Below are 21,726 nucleotides of genomic sequence, written 5' to 3'. Positions count from 1 at the left end.
TTAAACGGAAACCCTAACGTATTACTCTGTCAATGTACAGCATCAAATAAACAGGATGTGTAATGTGGAGGAGTTAAAATAGCTAGATAGCAACCTTAGTTGTAGGAACATCTAGACCAAAGTGCTTGATCTTGCAACCTTAATATTGCATTAGTGCTAGTTGTTTTTGCATTTAATCATGAAGAAGCCTGGCTGTCATGAATCCTGTGATTTCTGCAATTTACAGTAAAAGTCATCGCTGCTCAATAGCCTTCTGCAGAGCTCCATTAGCTTTCATTTTTAAAATTACTACATTTCTAACCCTGACAATTATGAAGATAATCTTCCAAATATGAACCAAGTGTAATGGATGCAGTGCTCCCTTCCTAGCAACAAACAGCACCTTCTGGAGAACACTCCTTTTTACTATAGGAAGATGGGTTCAGAGAAGACAAGAGCAGACCCATAAAACCATCTCATTTAGGAATATATAACACAAGACCTAGGATCATTTCTAGGAAAATTTTATCCACTTCTTAAATATATTATTGATATTTCCTATTTGAAACACATTTTTAGTATAATTTTAAATTGAAGATTTTTAAAGTCCATTATGAAAAGTTTACCATGACTCATTTTTAACCTTTCAAATTAAAAATTGTGACTTGTATTTTTGAAAAACAAAGCAATGACTTTTCTGTTTTTTGCCACAACACTCAGCCAGCTTTAACAAACATGCAAGGACATGCTATAAGGTATTATTACAATGAAGGCAATTATAATAGGATTTAGCAGATTGTTATTGGGACCAAAGTGCAGCATCAGGGATAAGGAGGAATATGTTACCAAGAACAAATCCACTGGGCACCTTCAGAATTATCAGCTATTTGTGTAATTATACTCCATTTTATAAAGAAGCAGGAAATAAGACAATTAATTTATAAATCAGTTTATTTACAGATTTTATCCTCAAAGTACATTTCAGTTAACAAAGATATTTACATTGGTGTACACAGGGAAAACCCTGGTTATTTTACAGTTCATAATTACAAAAAACCCCCACATCCTTAACTCTACTGTGCAAAGCTGCACTGGATGCGATTATTGGCTGAAAACTGGCCTGGAAACCAGGTTAACAGGTTATTTACACAAACAAAGTAAACAGATTTATTTATTTTAATATCTGCACAATACAGTACACAGGGAGAGAGGGTCTCCCAAGGTGGCTTTGCAAATGTATATAAAAAGGCTCTGCAAAGTCAAGGAAAAAACCTATTAAATGCAGGTTAATTACAGTACTCCTTTTTCATCTCTATATATTTTTGCATTTTTAATTTTTATATTTCAAATATGTTCTGGATATTTTGCTTTTCTCCATTTTAGCTGATTTGTAAACACTTCAAAATTCCTACAATTTGAACTAAATACCTTGTAAGTTTCAACTGTTACTCTGCTGAATAGTAATTTATTCCCCAAGTATTCTTAAGGTAGCAATGGGATCTGAAAGTCTGAACTACACTCAGTTCTTTGCAGAAGAGTTATTTAAATGCTCTCTAATGCTGTGCTACTGAAAATCTTTTGCACATACACAATTTATTCAAGTATTGCAAAAAGCTAAGGCCACTTTTTCAAGAAAGGAAAGTGAACAAGATGCATTTTTCAAACAGGCCACAAAACCTTATGAGCAACAAAACCTTTTCTGAAAGGTAAAGTAGTAATAGCCCAGATCTGTAGCTCGGGAATTATCCTAGTCAGAGAGGTGGTCTCTCTCCATATTCACACAATGCTGGACAGTTCTTGCATTAATAGTCCTTCTCCTAGACTGAAAAGGGACATAGGTCTTCATATCGACTCCATCCAGTGCTTTCTGACTCTGCCATAGAGGGCCCATCCTATTTTTGGGCTCAGAAAAATTCTGGAGTTTCCATGTTCCCTCAACCTTGGATTTTCCAACACTGTTGCACCAAGATAATTCAACCATGACCCAGACAGAACTTGGGCTTGAGATAAAAGGGATAGAGGGGCGCGTGTGTGTGTGTGAAATTCAGCTCTCTTTATTCAGTTCAAGACTTCCCCATACTACTTCAACAATTGATCACAAAGCCTGACCTGAAAGGACCATCACCAAATCTCAATGATCATCAGTCCTAGCCCACAGTGTACCTCAACAATTATCAAGCATTGAGAATGTAATTTAACAGCCATAGTTGTTTAGTCTAGGCTGCTCCCATTACAAATTGGTACCAAAAATAAATGGTGATCTCTCCAAAAACATTACTTTTACGCAGTTTCTTTCTGCCCTAAGAGCTGGAAAGGTAGCAACTGTTTCTGCAGCTGATACCTAGATGTTTGCTTACTCAAGCCAACAAGGGCAAAAGTAATCTCCAGTCTTCTTCCACATCTTGATAGACTGACAGTACAATACACTCTCTGCTGGCGCACGTACCACACATGCACAAACTCTATATTCCAGCAGGAAGCCTCAAAGATGCAGGCTATCTTACTATCTCAGCAATGGCCATGGGATCCTAGGGATGGAAACTAATTTATTTCTATGATACCCATGCCACAGACCTACTTTGCAGGTTTCTCTCCTTCTGCTGGTACTCTGCCCTCTTCTATAACTATCTATAAAAATAACAATATTCTCTGTTGAAAAGAAGATAGGCCCAGGAAAAGGAATCAGACAGTGACCTGATTAATGACACCATGCTGGTTAAACAGCAGCTGTAGCTGGTTTTTGTCAAATGCTTAAGACAGTGTTGAGGTTCAGCATCAGGATGCTAATTTACATACACAAGTGACTCACTCATGAAAAAGATGCATACCACTCATGAAATCATCTGACTTCTGGACAGCTAGAAAGAACACTACCACATACAGACTGATACATGTGCCCTGAGGTGTTCCAAGACACTATTTGCTCCTATTTGTTCTTTGCTCATTAAGCTCTCATGGATATGGCTCACCATTAATAAACTCACACATGAGAATCTGATTGGGTTGAAAAGCCAACATTTCTCAGTGCTGTCCCTGATTTAAAAAATTACCAGTTGTGTGTCATTGTGCAAAATGCAAATATTTCAATGACAGTTTCCCAAATATAAAGATGGAAAGAGAGAAAAACATAATGGAGCAATAGCACATGTATGCATAGCAGGAAACCCAAGAAACAAAAACAGATGGAAGGAAAAGAGCAGAAATCTTTCCACATGCATATCATGGGCTGCAGCATCTTTGGGTACCTCCTAACATGCTTTTGCATGCACTTCAATACTCCAACGTGCCTGGAGAACATGAATCCGCTTTGGGTCTCATCCCATGTTAGTAAACAGGACTTCCATTAGTAAGGCATTAATACTCAACCCCACATTCTCTGTGTTCATCCAAGAAACACAAAGAGGGAGGACAGATTAAGAAAGCACTCAAGACGAAGGGCACAGCTCCAAAAATACAACAGGGTGGCTGCCTAACGCTCTGGAAAAAGAACATTTGTGAGAAGGAAGGCAGATAACAAGGGAGCAGAAAATATTTTCACATCTTGTCTTCAGATTACTCCTTTAAACACTCCACAATCGCTGGCATTTGCCCAGGTGAAGCTCTTTTCATAGTTTTCCCCTTTCCTTCCCACATTTGACCACTGAGGTTTATTTCTTTCTACCCCTCTGTCTCAAGAAGCTGGATTTTTGTGCAAAGAATATGGACCCTAGAAGTTTCTAGGACAGATGCAGTATAGGTACCTTTCACAGGTTCTGCTGTTTCAAGGCCTAAGACAGTGCAACCACTGCACTGGACACTTTCCTTAACTTCAATTTAATAAATTATCTTAAAATAAGTTAAAAATCCCACAACCATAGAACAAGTACACAGTCAAGCACTGGACATCACTCTCTTTGGTGAATACACTCATTTCCCTAATCGTTCAAATAACTGCTCCTCTGATTTATTAGGGTTGGGTGGTAGCAAGGGAGGAAGCCGAGCTATTGAAGGCCAAAGTTTTGTGAAGAAACGTTTTCCACTCCTGCGTGTCTACTGCCTGAGAGAATCCTGAGTATCCATTTATCTAAGAGCTGCTGGTAGTTCAGGAGCTGAAGAAATGCTGCTTGGTAGGAGTAAAGCTGACCAATGTGTAGTCTCTTATGCCCAGTTTTTGGTGGCCTTTACTTTGCTCTTACTCTTGACTGAAGCAAATTAGACAGGAAACAAGTAAGAATTCTTTAGATGAATGCAAAAAAGCAAGCTCATCCAATTTCCCCTTTGTTAGCCCACCGATCATGTCTGGTACCACATTGAATGAAGAAAGATGGGAATGGATTTCAAGGGAATGAAATGGACTCTAGAGTGGAAAAATTGATGCATATTGTTAGGACTGCAGGTACAAAGTGGTTAATAATGTAACACTATTAATTGCCGTAATGTCCATTTATGGCTAAAAACTGACAAGCAGTTATCAAAATCATCCAATACACCTTTCTAAAGATCAGTTTAGATTGCTGACAGCAATTTTGGGCCAAGTGACCAGTATCTCAACCCAACCGCATCCAACCACCTTCAGCGTACAATTTGAAGTTCATAGTCCCAGTCTGATACCATGGAAAGGTGCTGACTTATACTGTGTGTGCTGAATTAGCAAAAGGATGGTGTGACTATATCACAAGCCAGCATTAAGTGAAGGACCATGCTTGGTTGCAACAACAAATCCAGTGTAAGGTCTCTAAAGGCAGGGGGATGTAGTACTGTGTTTCCTTATCACATCTGAACTGCCTTTAAAAACATGTATGAAAGTCCAGCAGCAATATTGCTATGGTGGAGATGTAGTATATGTCAGGAGTCAGAAAGCCCATGACAAGAAGTTTTGCAGTTTTTGATTTATTTTCACGGATGTCACAAAAGCAGTAGTCTCCCTTGTTTTTCATTTATCTGGTTCAGAACATTAATAGTGTCTCTGATTAAGGCCTCGAATATCCCATCTGCCAACTGCATCTTCACACAGAGCTCATCCTCATCATAATTCACCCACTGAACTTCTTCCTCATGGAGTTCCTGCACCTTGGATTTTAGAGAGAAAAAAAAAGTGTTAACACACTATTGTTTCTTGGAATATTATTCTTCAGGCCTTCTAGGACAAGTAAAAAAACAAGCACGGAAAATGTATAATACAGAAATAACTGGCAATGACAGAATTGTTTTTATATATAAGTTGTTCCACAATAATTCTCAGAGCAGTAAAATGAACAGTTATATTATACAGCTGATCTCTTAATCAGATCAATTAATTTTATCAAAATATTTTTACTTTTTAAATTTTTCCCCTTTGGTTTACTGTTCATTTTAATGAAATTCATTCTATTTTTATATAAGTTTTGTGCTTGAAAAACACTACTGATATACCATCATTCCTGATGAATAGTGTGAATTCAAACTGAAATATTCTTAAAATTATTTATAAAAAGTCAATTATGTGATCAGTGCTGCACAAAAGAGGAAAATAGGATTGAAATCAGTAAGAAAGTACAAAGAAAAATGGGGGGAGGAAGAAGGTAGGTGATTAGAATATGGCTAATAAGCATCAGAAACCCATAATATCAAAGACATTTACATTTCACAACTAATTCTCCTGTAAGTAGAAGCAAAAATGCTGGCAGGCAATGCTACTGTGCAATACTATGATACTGCAAAACGGTTTCTTTGTACAGCATATTTTATGCTTCACTGCTCGTGAAAGCATTACTACTAACTGAATTTTATGCTACGTTCAGCTAAATAATTTCTAACAATTTGATGATTTTTCTTTCTTGTCCACGAGCAGACCCCACAATTCTTAATTGTTATTCAAAATTAGGTATTCAGACCCCACATGACAGGTTGCATACAAGAACATAGACAGAATTTCATCAGCAAATAATGCATAGTCCGAAGGCTGTCCAAACTGCATGTTACAAATATTACAATTTGAAATTACATCTTTTGAACATTCATGCTAAAATTTTGTTTCCATATGTATTCACACTAGTAAACCTTGAGTGCTTCGACTTACTCAGAAAGAACATGAAATCAAATAAAACATTCTTTTGAATGGTAGGGAGTATCTCTTGAAAACTCTTCCACTATTTGCTTAGGTTTCAGAGTAACAGCCGTGTTAGTCTGTATTCACAAAAAGAAAAGGAGTACTTGTGGCACCTTAGAGACTAACCAATTTGAGCATAAGCTTTCGTGAGCTACAACTCACTTCACTGGATGCATCCAATGAAGTGAGCTGTAGCTCATGAAAGCTTATCCTCAAATAAATTGGTTAGTCTCTAAGGTGCCACAAGTACTCCTTTACTATTTGCTTAGTTTCAGTGCTAACCACATTGAGCCATGAACCTTATATTTGGCACAAGAGTATCTGTTTACCTTAATTAAAATATATTTACGTTATATAATCAGAAAAGGAAAAGAAGGAACCTCATTGTGGATAAAAGCTGTCCCAAAATACATATAGACAACTAGTAAGGAGGTCAGGCAGACATTACTTTGGAATACATGATCAAAACAAGGCTGAAAAACATTGTTTGCAATAGTTTTATTAGTTATGATATCAACATATATGGTATTTTATTCTATTTATGTAATAAAGGAGAAGTGAAAGAGGGAGAACTGAAATAAACCCAGTACCCTCTTCCTCTTTGTTTAGTCTTTTGAGTTGTCCACACAAGGGGACTTCGTCTGCTGAGAGTGTGAAAGGGGGCAAGCTACTGTACAAGAATTCTTTGCAATTTAATAATCCAAAAGTAATGTGAAGGCCCAACAGGCTGCAATGGAGACTACAGAGGAACAGAACTTCTAAGGTTCTAGCTATGTTTACAACCAGTTATGCACGTGGTTTCACAGTTTGATAGCTCCTTTCATACTTATTGAAGAGTTTGGAAAAAAAATGCATCTCACCAAACAAGTGTGAAAGGGCAATTTTTAGGTGTCCCGCACTTTCATTAGTGCTCTGCACATTTCCACAGATCCACCCTAGTGTAGTTAAAGAAACGGTCATTCATACATATATAAGACAAAAGAAAATCACACCCTAATAATTCCTTTTTGTCATAATAGTATGGGGGAAAAAAGAGGGCTAACAGGAACCAACAGTTAAGGACAAAGTGCTATGGCTTTGACTACAAGGAAACACAGTAGCAAAGACTCTGTCAACCAAGCCCTGTATATCAGAGGTCAGTCCTTTCACTTCCCCCCAGAAAGAGAGGCCAGCATGACACACTGTACCTCGGGGAAACACCCTTGCACCCTCATCTTCATCCTTATAACATGTTTGGGTGGTATCCAATGCAAAGTTTGTCATGTTGGGTGTCTTTGGAAGGCTCATCATGCACTGAGCATTGTTGTTATAGTAATGTTATAGGTTGTAATTTCATGTATATAGTTATGAGGCTGAAAATGTGTCCTCATGGCTTAAAAAAAGCCTAGACAAACACTCTCCAGGAGCAGAGGCCCAGGCAAAACTCTCCAAGAGCAGAGGGGCAGTTCACACCTCATCAGGGCATGTATGAAACAAACCCAGCCCAGCCTCACAGGAACAAAAGACACTGGCCTAGGGAGCGACAAAGGATCTGCTGGACTCTCGAATGAGTCACCCCCCCTCCCCTTGGTCAGTTTGGGACTATGATGAGGTAATGCTCACCTGACTCTGAAGTGGGGGGGGCGAAGGGGGGAAGGAGCCAATAGGGACGAAAGAACATGATAAAAGGGAGAGATGTTTGCCATGCTGGCTCTCTCTTCCACCTCCATCTACAGACACCATCACCACCAAGTGACTTAAGTGCTGATCAAAGGGGAGAGCCTGGCTGAAGGGCAACCTGCCAGCCTGTGGTGAGAAGCATCTAAGTTTATAAAGGCACTGAAAGTGTTAAGATCAGCTTAGAATGAGTTTTGCTTTTATTTCCTTTGACCAAATCTGACTTCTTGTGCTTTGACTTACAATCACTTAAAATCTATCTTTGTAGTCAATAAATTTGTTTGTTTATTCTACCTGAAACAGTACATTTGGTTTGAAGCGTGTCAGAGACTCCCCTTGGGATAGCAAGCCTAGTACATATCAATTTCTTTGTTAAATTGACAAACTCATATAAGCTTGCAGCATCCAGCGGGCATAACTGGACACCGCAAGACGGAGGTATCTAGGGTTGTGTCTGGGACCAGAGATATTGGCTAGTGTCATTTGGTTGCACAATCCAAGGAGCAGCATACATATTAGAGGCTATGCGTGAACAGCCCAGGAGTGCGGATTCTCACAGCAGAGCAGGGTAAGGCTGGCTCTCAGAATCGAGGACTGGAGTGACCTAGCAGATCACTAGTCCAGATAATAACAGGGGAATGTCACAGACAATTAACACAGAAATCAGAAAAGGTATAAGAATATAGGGTGGGTTCTCCTCAGAGGAACGGAGGGTGGGATGAAGGATGACAGGGGAGAAGACTAAGAAAAGGAATTAAAGAGACTAAACTTCTTTTGTTCTACATCACTCTTCTCCTTTCCTTCCAAGGGATTCAGTCAAAGACATACATTGCATGCACCACGTGGTGCTCTGAGAAGGGCCTACCTTATCATGCTGATTGCAGAATTCTACAACTGAAGGAACACTCAGGTGTATGCAGTCTAAGGGATAGTGCTTTATGAACAGTAGGTGATGTTTGACCAAACTGGTACACTAGCATTTGGCTGGCTAATAAGCAAACAATACTGGTCATTACCTATCTGGCGGTTAAAGTGAGCTTTTACACCCTTGCAGCAGTTTTCAACAATTGTGTGTGCTATGAAGCTTTCTGAACTCTCATGAAAGAATTCAGTAGAAGCTCACACCTCTGACACCAGGACTGAAATTTCCCATCTTGGAGAGAAGCAGGGCTTGGATAAAGCTGGGAACAGGACAGGTTAACTAAAGCAGAATTCATGTCCCCTTCAAGGATGAATTCTGGCAGGAGAACGAATACCATCTTTCCTGGAAAATACTGAAGGAGGTGTGCACACATGTGTAGGAGAGAGAGAAAATGAGGGAGCTTAGAATTCTCCCATCCATCTGACAAGGTATTATGACAACTGAAAGCAGCACTTTAAAAGGGTAGCTTGGGCAGCATCTGGGGAAGGAGACTTTCTCCTGGTGTGATGGGGTTGGGACTCACCACCACAGCGCCTCCTGCTGTTCACTCTGGGAATTAGCTCAGTTCATGAGGAAAGCCCTCTGCTGGTGGTGTCCCACCCATCTCTCGCCCTAGATTGGCATCTCGACCCGCGTTGCTCCTTGCTCAGCGGCGTCCTCTTCGGGACACAGCCCTCCGGCAGTGCCCCCAAGTCCACACTCGCCCCCTTACAGAGGAGGGTTAACAGCACTCTTTTCTCTTCACCCCAGCCGCAGTGGCCAACCACATTCCCAAAGTCTAACCCCTTCTATCAGGGGTCGGGTGCAGTCCGCTATGGCCACTCCTAATGGCCAGGTATAGTACAAGGGGGAAGGGGGGGGACCCAGGCTCGCCCTCTACTCTGGGTCCCGGCCCAGGAACCCTCTGGCAAAAGCCTCCCTGCCCTCCTTCTCTCCCCTTGTCCGCCTCTCCTCCCTGGGCCGCTTCCCCTTCAGCCCCCTTGCACCTTGTGGGCCCTTCTATCAGGGCCTGCAGCCCGGCAGGTATTGGGCTAGAGCTCTCCTCAGCTCCCCCAAGCCTGCCCAGCACTGCACTGTCCTGGGTGCTGGTCTCCTTCGCTCAGGAGACAGATCTTCTCCCTTCAAGGTCTGGGAGAAACTCCCTGCCTCTTGCCTGGGCAGCCTTTATATAGGGCCTAGCCTAGCCCTGACTGGCTGGCTGTAATACTGGCCCTGATTGGCTCTCTAACAGGCCCTCCCTGGTTGGCTACTGCCTTGTGCAGCCACTCTGGCCTGCTGTAACCCAATCTGGCATGGGGGTGGGGCACTGTGCCACGACATTGGGATTCAAATGCAAACGTATGAGTACCTGCAAAATGAAGGACAGGTCCCACTGAGGAGTCACTGGATGATGTAGGAGTCTCCAACAAAACTGAATAAAAACCAGCTGGGAAATAGTGTCCCTGCTCCTGAAAGAACTCCAATAAGAGAAAGGACAGCAGAGTAGACGCTCAAGTTATAGACACTGAGCTCTTTTTGAAATCCTACAAAGAGAACATTAAGATGTCTTGCGCTGGCATTGATATTCCTCTCACTGCCCCACTGAACAACAACAAAAAACGGTTCCAAATTCATGCGTATTTCACAGAAGTAGGCTCTCTGTTGCTAGGTAGAAAGACTGCAATTTCAGAACAGATTTCCTCTTCTAGGAAGCAGCTATGCTTTATTTACAAGCTCTCCAAATCACACTGAAAGAGGAGGATTGTGGGCCTTGGATCGACAGGTCCAAAAGGTCAAGTAATGTCCTAATGACAGGATCATCAGCTCAAAAAAATAGGGGCATGGGCCTTTAAGAGGCTTGACAGCATTACCTCCGCTTTGTCCTGCTTTGCCTTCCTCAAAACTCTGAAAAGGGATAGAGGAAGAAAGCAGTGGTATAGCTCTTTGCCCCAGTCCCATGCAGGCAAGCCCACAGGCAAGTAAAAAACATGGAGACCTGGGAGAAGGGTCGAAATTTGGGGTGGGGGGAGCATGGGCTGTTATAGTAGGGATAAGGGAGAGATAAGACAGAACTGGGGGTGGGGATATCAAATCAGTATCTTAGATGCCTGTATACTAATGTGATAAGTATGGGGAATAAGCAGGAAAAACTCAAAAGGCTAGTAAATAAACACAACTATGACATAGTTGGCATCACAGAGACTTGGTGGGATAATACGCATGCCTGGAATATTGGTATAAAAAGGTATAGCTTGCTCAGGAAGGACAGGCAGGGAAAAAAGGAAGATGTTGCCTTGTATATTAAAAATATATACACTTGGACTGAGGTTGAGATGGAAATAGGAAACAGACTTGTTGAAAGTCTCTGGGTAAGGATAAAAGGAGTAAAAAACAAGGGTGATGTCATGGTAGGGTCTACTACGGACCACCTAACCAGGAAGAAGAGGTGGATGAGGCTTTTTTTAAACAACTAACAATCATCCAAAGCATAAGACTTGATGGTGATGGGGGACTTCAACTACTCAGACATCTGTTGGGAAAACAACACAGCAGGGCACAGATTATCCAACAAGTTCTTAGAATGTATTGGAGACCATTTTTTATTTCCGAAGGTGGAGGAAGCTAGTAGGGAAGAGGCTGTTCTAGATTTGATTCTGACAAATAGAGAGGAACTGGTTGAGAATTTGAAAGTGGAAGGCAGTGTGGGTGAAAGTGATCATAAAATGGTAGAGTTCATGATTCTAAGGAATGGTAGAGAGAACAGCAAAATAAAGACAATTCATTTCAAGAAGGCAGACTTTAGCAAACTCAGGGAGTTGGTAGGTAATATCCTATGGCAAACAAGTCTAAGGGGAAAAACAATTGAAGACAGGTGGCAGTTTTCCAAAGAGACATTATTAAGGACACAAGAGCAAACTATCCCACTGCATAGGAAAGATAGGAAGTATAGCAAGAGACCACCCTGGCTTAATCAATAATCTAAAAATCAAAAAAGAGTCCTACAAAAAGTGGAAACTAGGTCAAATTACAAAGGATGAATATAAACAAACACCACAAGTATGTAGGGACAAAACTAGAAAGGCCAAGGCACAAAACAAGTTCAAACTAGCTAGAGACATAAAGGGTAACAAGAAAACATTCAACAAATACATGAGAAGCAAGACGAAGACCAAGGACAGGGTAGGCCCTTAACTCAATGAGTGGGGAAAAACAGTAACAGAAAATGTGGAAATGGCAGAGGTACTTAATGACTTCTTAGTTTCAGTTTTTACCAAGAAGATTGGTGGTGATTGGACATCTAACATAGTGAATGCCAGTGAAAATGAGGTAGGATCAGAGGCTAAAATAGGGAAAGAACAAGTTAAAAATTACTTAGACAAGTTAAATGTCTTCAAGTCACCAGGGCCTGATGAAATGCATCCTAGAATACTCAAAGGGCTGACTGAGGAGATATCTGAGCCATTAGTGATTATCTTTGAAAAGTCATGGAAGACGGGAGAGATTCCAGAAGACTGAAAAAGGGCAAATAGAGTGCCAATCTATAAAAAGGGGAATAAAAAAAACCCAGGGAATTACAGACCAGCCAGCTTAACTTCAGTACCTGGAAAGATAATGGAGCAAATAATTAAGCAATCAATTTGTAAACATCTAGAAGATAATAAGGGGATAAGTAATAGTCAGCAGGGATTTGTCAAGAACAAATCGTGTCAAACCAACCTGATAGCTTTCTTTGACAGGGTAACAAGCCTTGTGGATGGGGGGGAAGTGGTAGACATGGTATATCTTGACTTTAGTAAAGCTTCTGAAACTGTCCCGCATGACCTTCTCATAAACAAACTAGGGATATGCAGCCTAGATGGAGCTACTATAAGGTGGGTGCAAAACTGGTTATACACTTATAAAGTTTGTGGATGATACCAAGCTGGGAAGGGCTGCAAGGATTAAAATTCAAAGTGATCTGGACAAACTGGAGAAATGGTCTGAAGTAAATAGGATGAAATTCAATAAGGACAAATGCAAAGTACTCCATTTAGGAAGGAAAATCAGTTGCACACATGCAAAATGGGAAAATGACTGCTTGGGAAGGGAGTACTGCGGAAAGGGATCTGGGAATCACAGTGATCACAAGCTAAATATGAGTCAACAATGTAACACTGTTGCAAAAAAAAAAAAAAAAAAAAGCAGACATCATTCTGGGATGAATGTTGTAAGCAAGACACAAGAAGTAATTCTTCTACTCCGTGCTGATTAGGCCTCAACTGGAGTATTAGGCCTCCTGTGTCCAATTCTGGGCGCCATATTTCAAGAAAGACGCGAACAAATTGGAGAAAGTCCAGAAAAAGGCAACAAAAATGATTAAAGGTCTAGAAAACAGGAACTACGAGGGAAGATTGAAAAAATTGGGTTTGTTTAGTCTGGAGAAGAGAAGACTGAGAGGGGACATGAAAACAGTTTTCAAGTACATAAAAGGGGTTACAAGGAGGAGGGAGAAGAACTGTTCTTCTTAACCTCTGAGGAGAGGACAAGATGTAATGGGTTTAAATTGCAGCAAGGGAGGTTTAGGTTGGACATTAGGAAAAACTTCCTAACTGTCAGATTAGTTAAGCACTGAAATAAATTGCTTAGGGAGGCTGTCCAGGTTAGACAAACACCTGTCAGGAATGGTCTAGATAATACTTAGTCCCGCTATCAGTGCAGGGGACTGGAAGGATGTGGCAAAATTGGAAAGAGTCCAGTGGAGGGCAACAAAAATTATTAGGGGGCTGCAGCACATGACTTATGGGGAGAGGCTGAGGGAACCGGGATTATTAAGTCTGCATAAAGAATGAGGGGGGATTTGATAGCTGCTTTCAACTACCTGAAAGGGGGTTCCAAAGACGATGGATCTAGACTGTTCTCAGTGGTACCAGATGACAGAACAAGGAGTAATGGTCTCAAATTGCAGTGGGGGAGGTTTAGGTTGGATGCTAGGAAAAACTTTTTCACTAGGAGGGTGGTGAAGCACCGGAATGGGTTACCTAGGAAGGTGGTGGATTCTCCTTCCTTAGAGGTTTTCAAGGTCAGGCTTGACAAAGCCCAGGCTGGGATGATTTAGTTGGGGATTGGTCCTGCTTTGAGCAGGGGGTTGGACTAGATGACCTCCTGAGGTCCCTTCCAATCCTGATATTCTATGATTCTATGATAAATATACTTGTGGGCAGGGCTTTAGATTTAACGGCCCAAATGAAAAAGCTGGCTACTCTGGTTGTTGTTGCAGAGGCAAGCCAATCTAATATCTGTGCCCAAACACAATGAAAAAGCATCAAGATCTTTAGACGAGGAGGGACTTTCTTGAAGAGGAAATTTTCAAAGGTGCAAAGAGCAGTTAGGTACCGAACTTGCAGTGAAAGCCAATTGGGAATTGGGCATCTATGACAACTTGGGGTTCAACCCAGACCAGTAAGGGGTTGTGTCATTGCCTGTCCTGAAACTCGGGGTGCCTTAAATGCAATGCTGATGTGGCTAACAGCCCTGACACCAACAGCCAGCATTCAAGCATGCAGATCACACTCTGGCTTCCCCCACCCAGTTACTTTTTTCAGGGTGACACCAACACTCTCCCAGTCCCAAATTTCTCCCAAGCCATCTGCCCTACAGTGTTGAGCCCACGCCTTGATCATTTACAGAAGTGATCCATTTCATTGTCCCCTTAAAGAGAAAATACCTAGCACCTTATGACATTAACTGGGTTAAGAAACACTATTTTAATCAAAGCACCGAATGGTTTCTAGTAAAAGTTAAACAAGAAGTCACAGGTTTAAGTGATACCAAGTATAAGGAACAAAGATAGAATGAATCACAAGCAAACAAAAGTAAAAATAGGCTTCTAAAACTAAACCTGATCGTACAAGAGACTCTAGTTTGTTAAAAGATGTGTTCCTCAGCAAGTCTCTTTTCCAGCATGGCTGACCAGACTGTGGCCAGCCCCTTCACAGACCTCAAAGTGCTTGGTTCCTTTATGCCTCCTTAGGTGAAGGATGCTTTGAGCCCTGCAAAATGAAAACTTCCAAATTTTTTGCAAAATCCCCTTTCCCCTCCATTTTTGACCAGCTCCGATCTCAATGGAAACCTGATTGATGGGAGAGTTCTTGGAATGCTGTGCAGCTTTGTGTGTTACTGACACTCTGCCACAAGGCTGTCTCTCAGCTGGAGGCAGGGGAATCCTCAGTAGAGGTTGTCTCTGCCGACCATCCTTCTTCCTCATTTTTTCTGCTCTCTTTTTGAGGTCTATTTTGTGCCCCCTCTCTGTGTAGAGTCATGAAGTTTAAGGCCAGAAGGGATCACCAGATCTCTAGTTTGATCTCCTGTATATCATAGACCACCAACACCACCCAGCACTAAACCCAACAACTGTACTTGTCCTTTTCTTCAGTTCTGGGCTTAGAAATGAGGAAAAGAGGAAAGAAAGCTGGGCAAGAGGAAACAGGAACAGAGGGAAAAACAAAAGCAAAGAGAAATCTCTGAAATGGGGCCTTACATGCAGGGCTTGCCTGACAGAATTATTGCCTCTTTGCTTCCTGGTAGGCAAAGTCACAACACTATATGTAATTGACTGTCTTTTTTGGTAGGCTGGGAGAAGAGGAACGCACAACAAATTTCCTTGCCTATATTACAAACACATTACATCAGTGGTCTCCAAATTGTGGTTCCCAGTGTGCTGGATGGTCACAAGGTGGTGGCTCTCCTTGTTTCCAGCTGCTACATTATATTTAATACAGCCAAAAGTACACACTTTACTAAGAATACTTTTCCAAGTAAGCAATTGCTGTAATTGTCACAGGATGTTACACAATTATGAATGGGAAGGGAAGAAGCCTGCAAGAGACTCTACTAATATCTTATTTCAGGCAATGAAAGTTTTAGAATCTCTGCTCACATTATTAAATCAGCCATTATAAACAGACTAACTACAGTTTAACTTCTATATTCTCCTATGTGACACTGGCAGAGCAGGTGCCAGCTGATGCTGAAGCCACAGGTCAATTCACTTTTGTATTAGTATAGATCAAAGTAATTGTTAATGTATAAGAGTGTATCTGGCATTTAAACTTAATGAAAAACTAATGGGTTGTTACTTGCATTGTTTTCACTTATTCATATCCTGTTATAATGCAATAGCTAACATTTATATTGTAAATACCACTGTAACTAAATAACCCATCAGACAAGAAAGAAGCCTTTTGAAATGCAAATGAAGAACTTTAACAGAAAAGTGCTAATTTCAAAGCAAGTGGTCATCATGATGATCGGAGGTCAAAGATTCAAAATGCATTCCTCACCCTCTGTCATCAAAGGAAAAGGCCGTGTGAATAGTGACCCTGTCAGCTTGATTTCTGTGAGAAGAAGCTTTAAGAATGGATTAAAGGAAAGATCATTCATCTCTGGACTTTTGGGATGTGTACCAGATGCAAAGTGGAGATCCCAGAGACAATCTGGGTACCCTGAAAAGACTTTTGGGAAACTGGCAGTTTATTACATGACTGTCACCATTTGGAATTACAAAGAGTGACTCACTTGTGCATATATTTTACCTGCTAATAACTCTCATTTCCTTTTCTTAGCTAATAAACCTTTAGGTCATTTAAAATAGAATTGGCTGCAAGTGTAGCCTTTGGTGTAAAATGTAGAATACCAACTGATCTGGAGGTCTCTTGGGACTGGGAGCAACCTTGTGTGACGTGATTTTTGGTTTGAGTTACCTTTTATCACAAAGTCCAGTTTGTCTGGGTGGCAAGATGCCCTGGAGATCCAAGGGGACTGTCTGTGACTCTACGGTAAGACTGGTAGCGGTCCGGGAGTTCACACTTGTTACGGGCAAACACGCTACCAGTTTGGGGTATCTGCACTGAGGCTGGCACTCAGCTGTGAGTCACTCCAGAGCAGGACAGACAGTATTTGAGTTGCAGAGATACATTTGTTAAATACACCTATACTTAAGAACACAGATGAAAACAAACGTCTACAAAATCTAAATTTTGAACCAAATTTGATTTGTTCCTTTAATAGACTATTGCCATGCTCAGGAAAACATGAAATGGGGTTTTCGAAACGCCATTTAAATCATCATGTTCTATTTCTTTTTGAACACTGTTATTTAGCAATGCCCCTGATTCAGTTAGTGATGCTGCCATGATCCAGTATTTGTATTCTCACGATTCATGACCACATAAACAAAAGTGGCAGAAGCTGGAGGCTGATTAGGAAACAAAGAAAGCTAAACAGCTGCTTAACAGTTTAAAGAGGTTTTAACAAATATGTTTATAGAAGTTTTCCAGGGTTTGGCTACTTTTTCTAAGCTAGAAGTTTCTCTCTTGGTTGCTTACGTTGCAATGATAAACTTAGCAACAATGTCACTGAGCAATGCCAATTCCTAAAGCAAACAGTATAGTATAGAGTTTGTTTTTCCATATTTTTCCCAGCCTTCAGCTAAAATGGTGGTTGTTTTACCTCTGTTTCTCTGTGAGAGTGAGGTGGGATGAAACACAGGCTTGTCGGACCTTATTTATTAAAATATATTGATTGAAGTGTTTTAACCTTTGACACTTGAATTCTTGTATGAAATCTGGAAGGTCTCAGACTATTGTACATTAGTGCCTGAATTTCAACCTCATTCAACCTGATTCACTTTTTTGAATGTTTCCAACTGAGACTAATTCATAACAACTGAAAGCTGGTACAGTGAGCTGGTGCAGGCACACAACAGCTGCATGTTCCATACCTAATGTGGCTGTACTTTAGCTTATTACAAATGATATTAGTTACAACACATGTACTAATAAGGCCCAGATATCCCAGGATACTTGACCCTAACTTTAAATCCTTTACCTAGCTAAGGTGCAACTTTGTCCCTGGCGGAAAAGTCTTCCTAATGCTTTGCTGGGAAATATTCCACAGGTGGGAGAACAAAAGACTGAAGATATCCATTATTTGAATTAACTGGTAATTTTATATATCAATTTAGGATATAGTTAAGATAAATGCAATGCGTTGGCAACTCTTATGTTGCCAAGTAGACTCGTCACAGACGAGAGAGACCCCAACCATTCAGTAAAACCACCCAAGGATCAGCTTTAAAAGGCTTGCCCCCATGAGTTATCCTCCATCCCTGAACCAGTGTTGGCAGCATATATTGTTCATCAGAGTTTACATGCATAGGTATTATAGGAGCAGCAATGCTGCTCAATGCTGGCTTAGAGAACATGTTGAGTGTACCATGTGGCATAGCTGCTACCACAGTACAATGAAGAAGATCTAGTCACTTTGAAATTACAATCCTATTTCAAACTCTATACTGGTCTTAACTGCAGAACTCTTGAAAAAGCCAAGAAATGCTATATCAGAATTCTGTCATGGGAAGGAGCTTAATCTATTTGGATTTCAGTATCACTTGTCACAGTGGAAACAACATTACTAAAAAATAAATAATTTGGTTCATCAAGGCAGAAAGCCAGTCCTTCTCCGAGAATTTGTGACAGGTAGGAATACCATTTTTGGTCCAAAGAAAAAAGGTTCTCCTTTCAGTTATGCATTTTACATTGTAACAAATTCACTGTTTAAATTAATGGTTTTAATATTTGATGCTTCTCAACTTTCTCCTTTGCTTACCCTCACTACCCACACACAATGATCTGTTTAAAAGTTATTTTGTTCATTGCAAATACCCCAAAAAGACAAAAATGTACGTGGACCATATGGAACTTAAATATTAGTTCTAAATTGTGCACCTAGGATTAACAACCTTTTGTCAAAAGATTCATGCCTTCTTTTGAGATACAACTAACACACCCTTTGTATTCAGGGGATAGAATACAATCAAACTACTGAATGCTTTTATCCACTGACCAGTATATGATCCACTCTGTCCCGTTTCTTGCGTCCAAACTTCATCATCTTCTGCCAATCTGTTTTGTGACTGGGTTCCTTCCTCAAGCTGAACAATTTCAGCACTTCAGTTGCAATGAAACTCTAGAGGAAGAAAAGAAAAAAAGAGTTAATATTGTATTTGAGGGAAGAAGCGAATCCTGTACCGAGCACCTGCCCTTCAAAATCTGATCTTAAAATACAGGGTGAACTTCTGTTTCACTGTGAGATGTACATTGCAGTGCAAGAGATTTACAGTGGAAGCACTGAGCAATAACCCTATCTTAGAGACAACATTATGCAGAGATGACAGGTTTCAGAGTAACAGCCGTGTTAGTCTGTATTCGCAAAAAGAAAAGGAGTACTTGTGGCACCTTAGAGACTAACCAATTTATTTGAGCATAAGCTTTCGTGAGCTACAGCTCACTTCATCGGATGCATCCGATGAAGTGAGCTTTAGCTCACGAAAACTTATGCTCATATAAATTGTTTAGTCTCTAAGGTGCCACAAGTACTCCTTTTCTTATTATGCAGAGAGTATACTATATTTAAAAAAGGGCTGAATTTTTTTTAGCCCTTAGAGCTTTGACTGATTGTAGAGCACAACTTTCACTTAAATGATACAGTAAACTGGAGACTAAAACTAATTCAGTTTATGAAAGGACACTGTAGGAAAATAGGGTTAGAGACTGACAGTCCTTTATCCTTTTAACTTTATTCTTCCCTGCTATTAACAGTTCAGGGACAGCTATGGCTTGGTAGACCTAGGTTCTGTCCATGACTCTGCCAAAGATTCAATGTGTTATCTTGGGCAAGTTACTTTAAATGCCGTTCTACTCTGAAAAATAACTTTGGAATAACAGCACTGGAAGCAGGGGATATTCCTTGTTTGTGTCCTAATGATTTCCATATGAAAAGTGCTAGTTTGACACGTGTTTTTTTAGAATCATAGAATATCAGGGTTGGAAGGGACCCCAGAAGGTCATCTAGTCCAACCCCCTGCTCAAAGCAGGACCAATTCCCATAATTTTCTAACATACAGCCCTGTAAATTCAATCTGGGTTCAGCTACAAGCTGAGTTTTTTCTTTCTTGAGCATTATCACCAGTAATAAAAAGTCTGCAGACCAAACTAGGCCCTTAGTTACAGCAGTGCACCCATTTCATCTTCAAATCATACCCTTAGTCTATCTGTGCAACTCCATTGCCTTCACTGGGGTTGGCACAGGTGTATCTGATTGAAGTTTAGCATACAACTATGATGCACAGTAAAGTATAAAATCCAGCTCAGTCTTTTAGCCCCAATCCCGCAACCAGATCCATGACAACAGACCCTTACATCGAGTCCCACTGAAGTCTGCATAGGTGTATGGATCTGCTCACACAGATCAGATTGCAGGACTGAGGTGTTAGATCTGCAGTAAAGGAAATTTTTTAAAGTCACTAAAGTCAACAAATACAACCCAGAAAGAGAGGGTGGTAAATCTGTTGAACAAAAAAAATTACCACCTTTACACACTTGCTTTTCAGCGAAGAACCACTCTTGAAACCTCTCTGTGCTCAAATGCTACATCTGTTAAAATCCAGGTAATGTTTGCCTACCTACATTCAGCATTTTGTGGGCTACAAATGAAAAAATGCTATATAAACATTATATGATATGAGGACAGTCACAATTTAATAGCATCTTTCCTACCTTGATCTCGTCAAGGTCATTTGGATCTTTTACTCGCCGGAAGTAAGTGGAGGTAATTCTACATGGTTTCATCCAAATAGGTTGATTCAGACTAGGATCCTCAGCAAAGATTTCCCGAAAAATCTCTCTCGTCAAGTCAAATACCGCCTTGACAAAAAGAAAAAGGTCAAAATTAAAACTTCAGCTTCTGAGAGCAAGTATCCAGGGGATGAGATCAATGTTCCCCAGGGTTGTACCTGTTTATAGACCTGTTTGCTTATAGTTTCCATGTCCTGCTCTTTGGTGGTATTACCAAGGTCTGTGGGAAGGCTGATATTCTGAAGATCATGACCCAGCTCTTTCAACTTCCACAGCTCCTCAGCTGCTGCATGCACCATGCCTTCTACTTCCACTGCAGTATGTGGAACAGCCAAAGGCTCCTCACATGGCTTAGGTGGCACTTTTTGTGGCTCTATCTTGGGCAACACCGCTGTTTCTTCAGTTTGCTTCTGTGGGACCTTTTGGGAGCTCAAGCCAAAGTCCTCATCAAACCAGTCTTGATCATCTCCTAACACACTCAGGAATTCCCGGCTGAGCTCCAGTTCTGCCAGCCTCTTTGCAAGCTCTTCCTGTCCACTGGCACCAAACACTGGACTTTCCTGTGGAATAAGAAACAGAATTACTATTCAGAGCAGTAATGTACTCTATTTCCCATCAAACACTTCTTATAATTAGATTTTGAAATGTACTTCTGATATGATTGTCTGTGTATATAAAGCATTTTTGAATAATTATCTCAAAAAACCCAAACCACTGGAAACATTTGATTCTACTCCTATACCTGCACTTTCATCATATCTTCCCCAATGTTTTTGAAAAGTTACCAGGGAGTTTACAACAGAGAAACATTTTTAAAAATAGATCATCTGTTCCTGTTGCTCATTCTGCCCTGAAACTAATTTGTTTGGGAGGGGCTGGGTGCCTCAACAGTTTGGAAATGGAATATGTAACTTTTCACTTCACTTACGACCAGTAAAAATCTAGCTTGGGGCGGGCAAACTTTTTGGCCTGAGGGCCCCATCGGGTTTCCAAAATTGTATGGAGGGCCAGTTAGGGGAGGCTGTGCCTCCCCAAACAGCCAGGGGTAGCGCAGCCCCCGCCCCCTGTCTGACGCCCCCTGCTTCTCGCCCCCTGACGGTCCCCCCAGGACTCCTGCCCCATCCAAGCCCCCGTTCCCTGTCCTCTGATGGCCCCCTTGGAACCCGTGCCCCATCCACCCCTCGCTGTCCACTGACCGCCCCTGGACCCCCCCACCCCTGACTGCCCCACACCGCCCCATCCAACCCTCCTCTCATTCCTGACTGCCCCCACCCCAGGACCCCTGCTCCATCCAACCACTCCTTCTCCCTGACCACCCCCGGAACCCCTGCCCTTGACTGCTCCCTGCTGTCCCATCCAACCCCCGCTCTTCTTACTGACCGCCTCCCCCCGAGACTCCTGCCCTCTAACCGCCCCGACCCCTATCCACAGCCCTGCCCCCTGACCACCAC

At 41.3% G+C, this 21,726-nt stretch overlaps 1 protein-coding gene across 11 annotated transcripts in view; it reads right to left on the bottom strand.

Annotated features, from left to right (window-relative positions):
• Nucleotides 1-912: 912 nt before the first annotated feature.
• The window catches only part of CEP350 (centrosomal protein 350), a 141,028-nt gene continuing 120,214 nt past the window's right edge, over nt 913-21,726 (bottom strand). For all 11 annotated transcript variants that reach the window (XM_073356555.2, XM_073356564.2, XM_073356565.2 and 8 more), the window contains 4 exons: nt 20,434-20,835; nt 20,198-20,344; nt 18,486-18,608; nt 913-5,028 (listed from right to left, as the gene is read on the bottom strand). In XM_073356555.2, the coding sequence (XP_073212656.2) occupies nt 4,864-5,028; nt 18,486-18,608; nt 20,198-20,344; nt 20,434-20,835 (837 nt within the window). In that variant the 3' untranslated portion in view covers nt 913-4,863. The remainder of the gene's footprint in view (nt 5,029-18,485; nt 18,609-20,197; nt 20,345-20,433; nt 20,836-21,726) is intronic.

The sequence above is a fragment of the Lepidochelys kempii genome, chromosome 8, assembly GCF_965140285.1.
Source record: "Lepidochelys kempii isolate rLepKem1 chromosome 8, rLepKem1.hap1, whole genome shotgun sequence".
Classification (NCBI taxonomy): domain Eukaryota; kingdom Metazoa; phylum Chordata; order Testudines; family Cheloniidae; genus Lepidochelys; species Lepidochelys kempii.
Note: the sequence above shows the minus strand (reverse complement) of the source record. Positions and strands in the feature narration are given on the sequence as shown.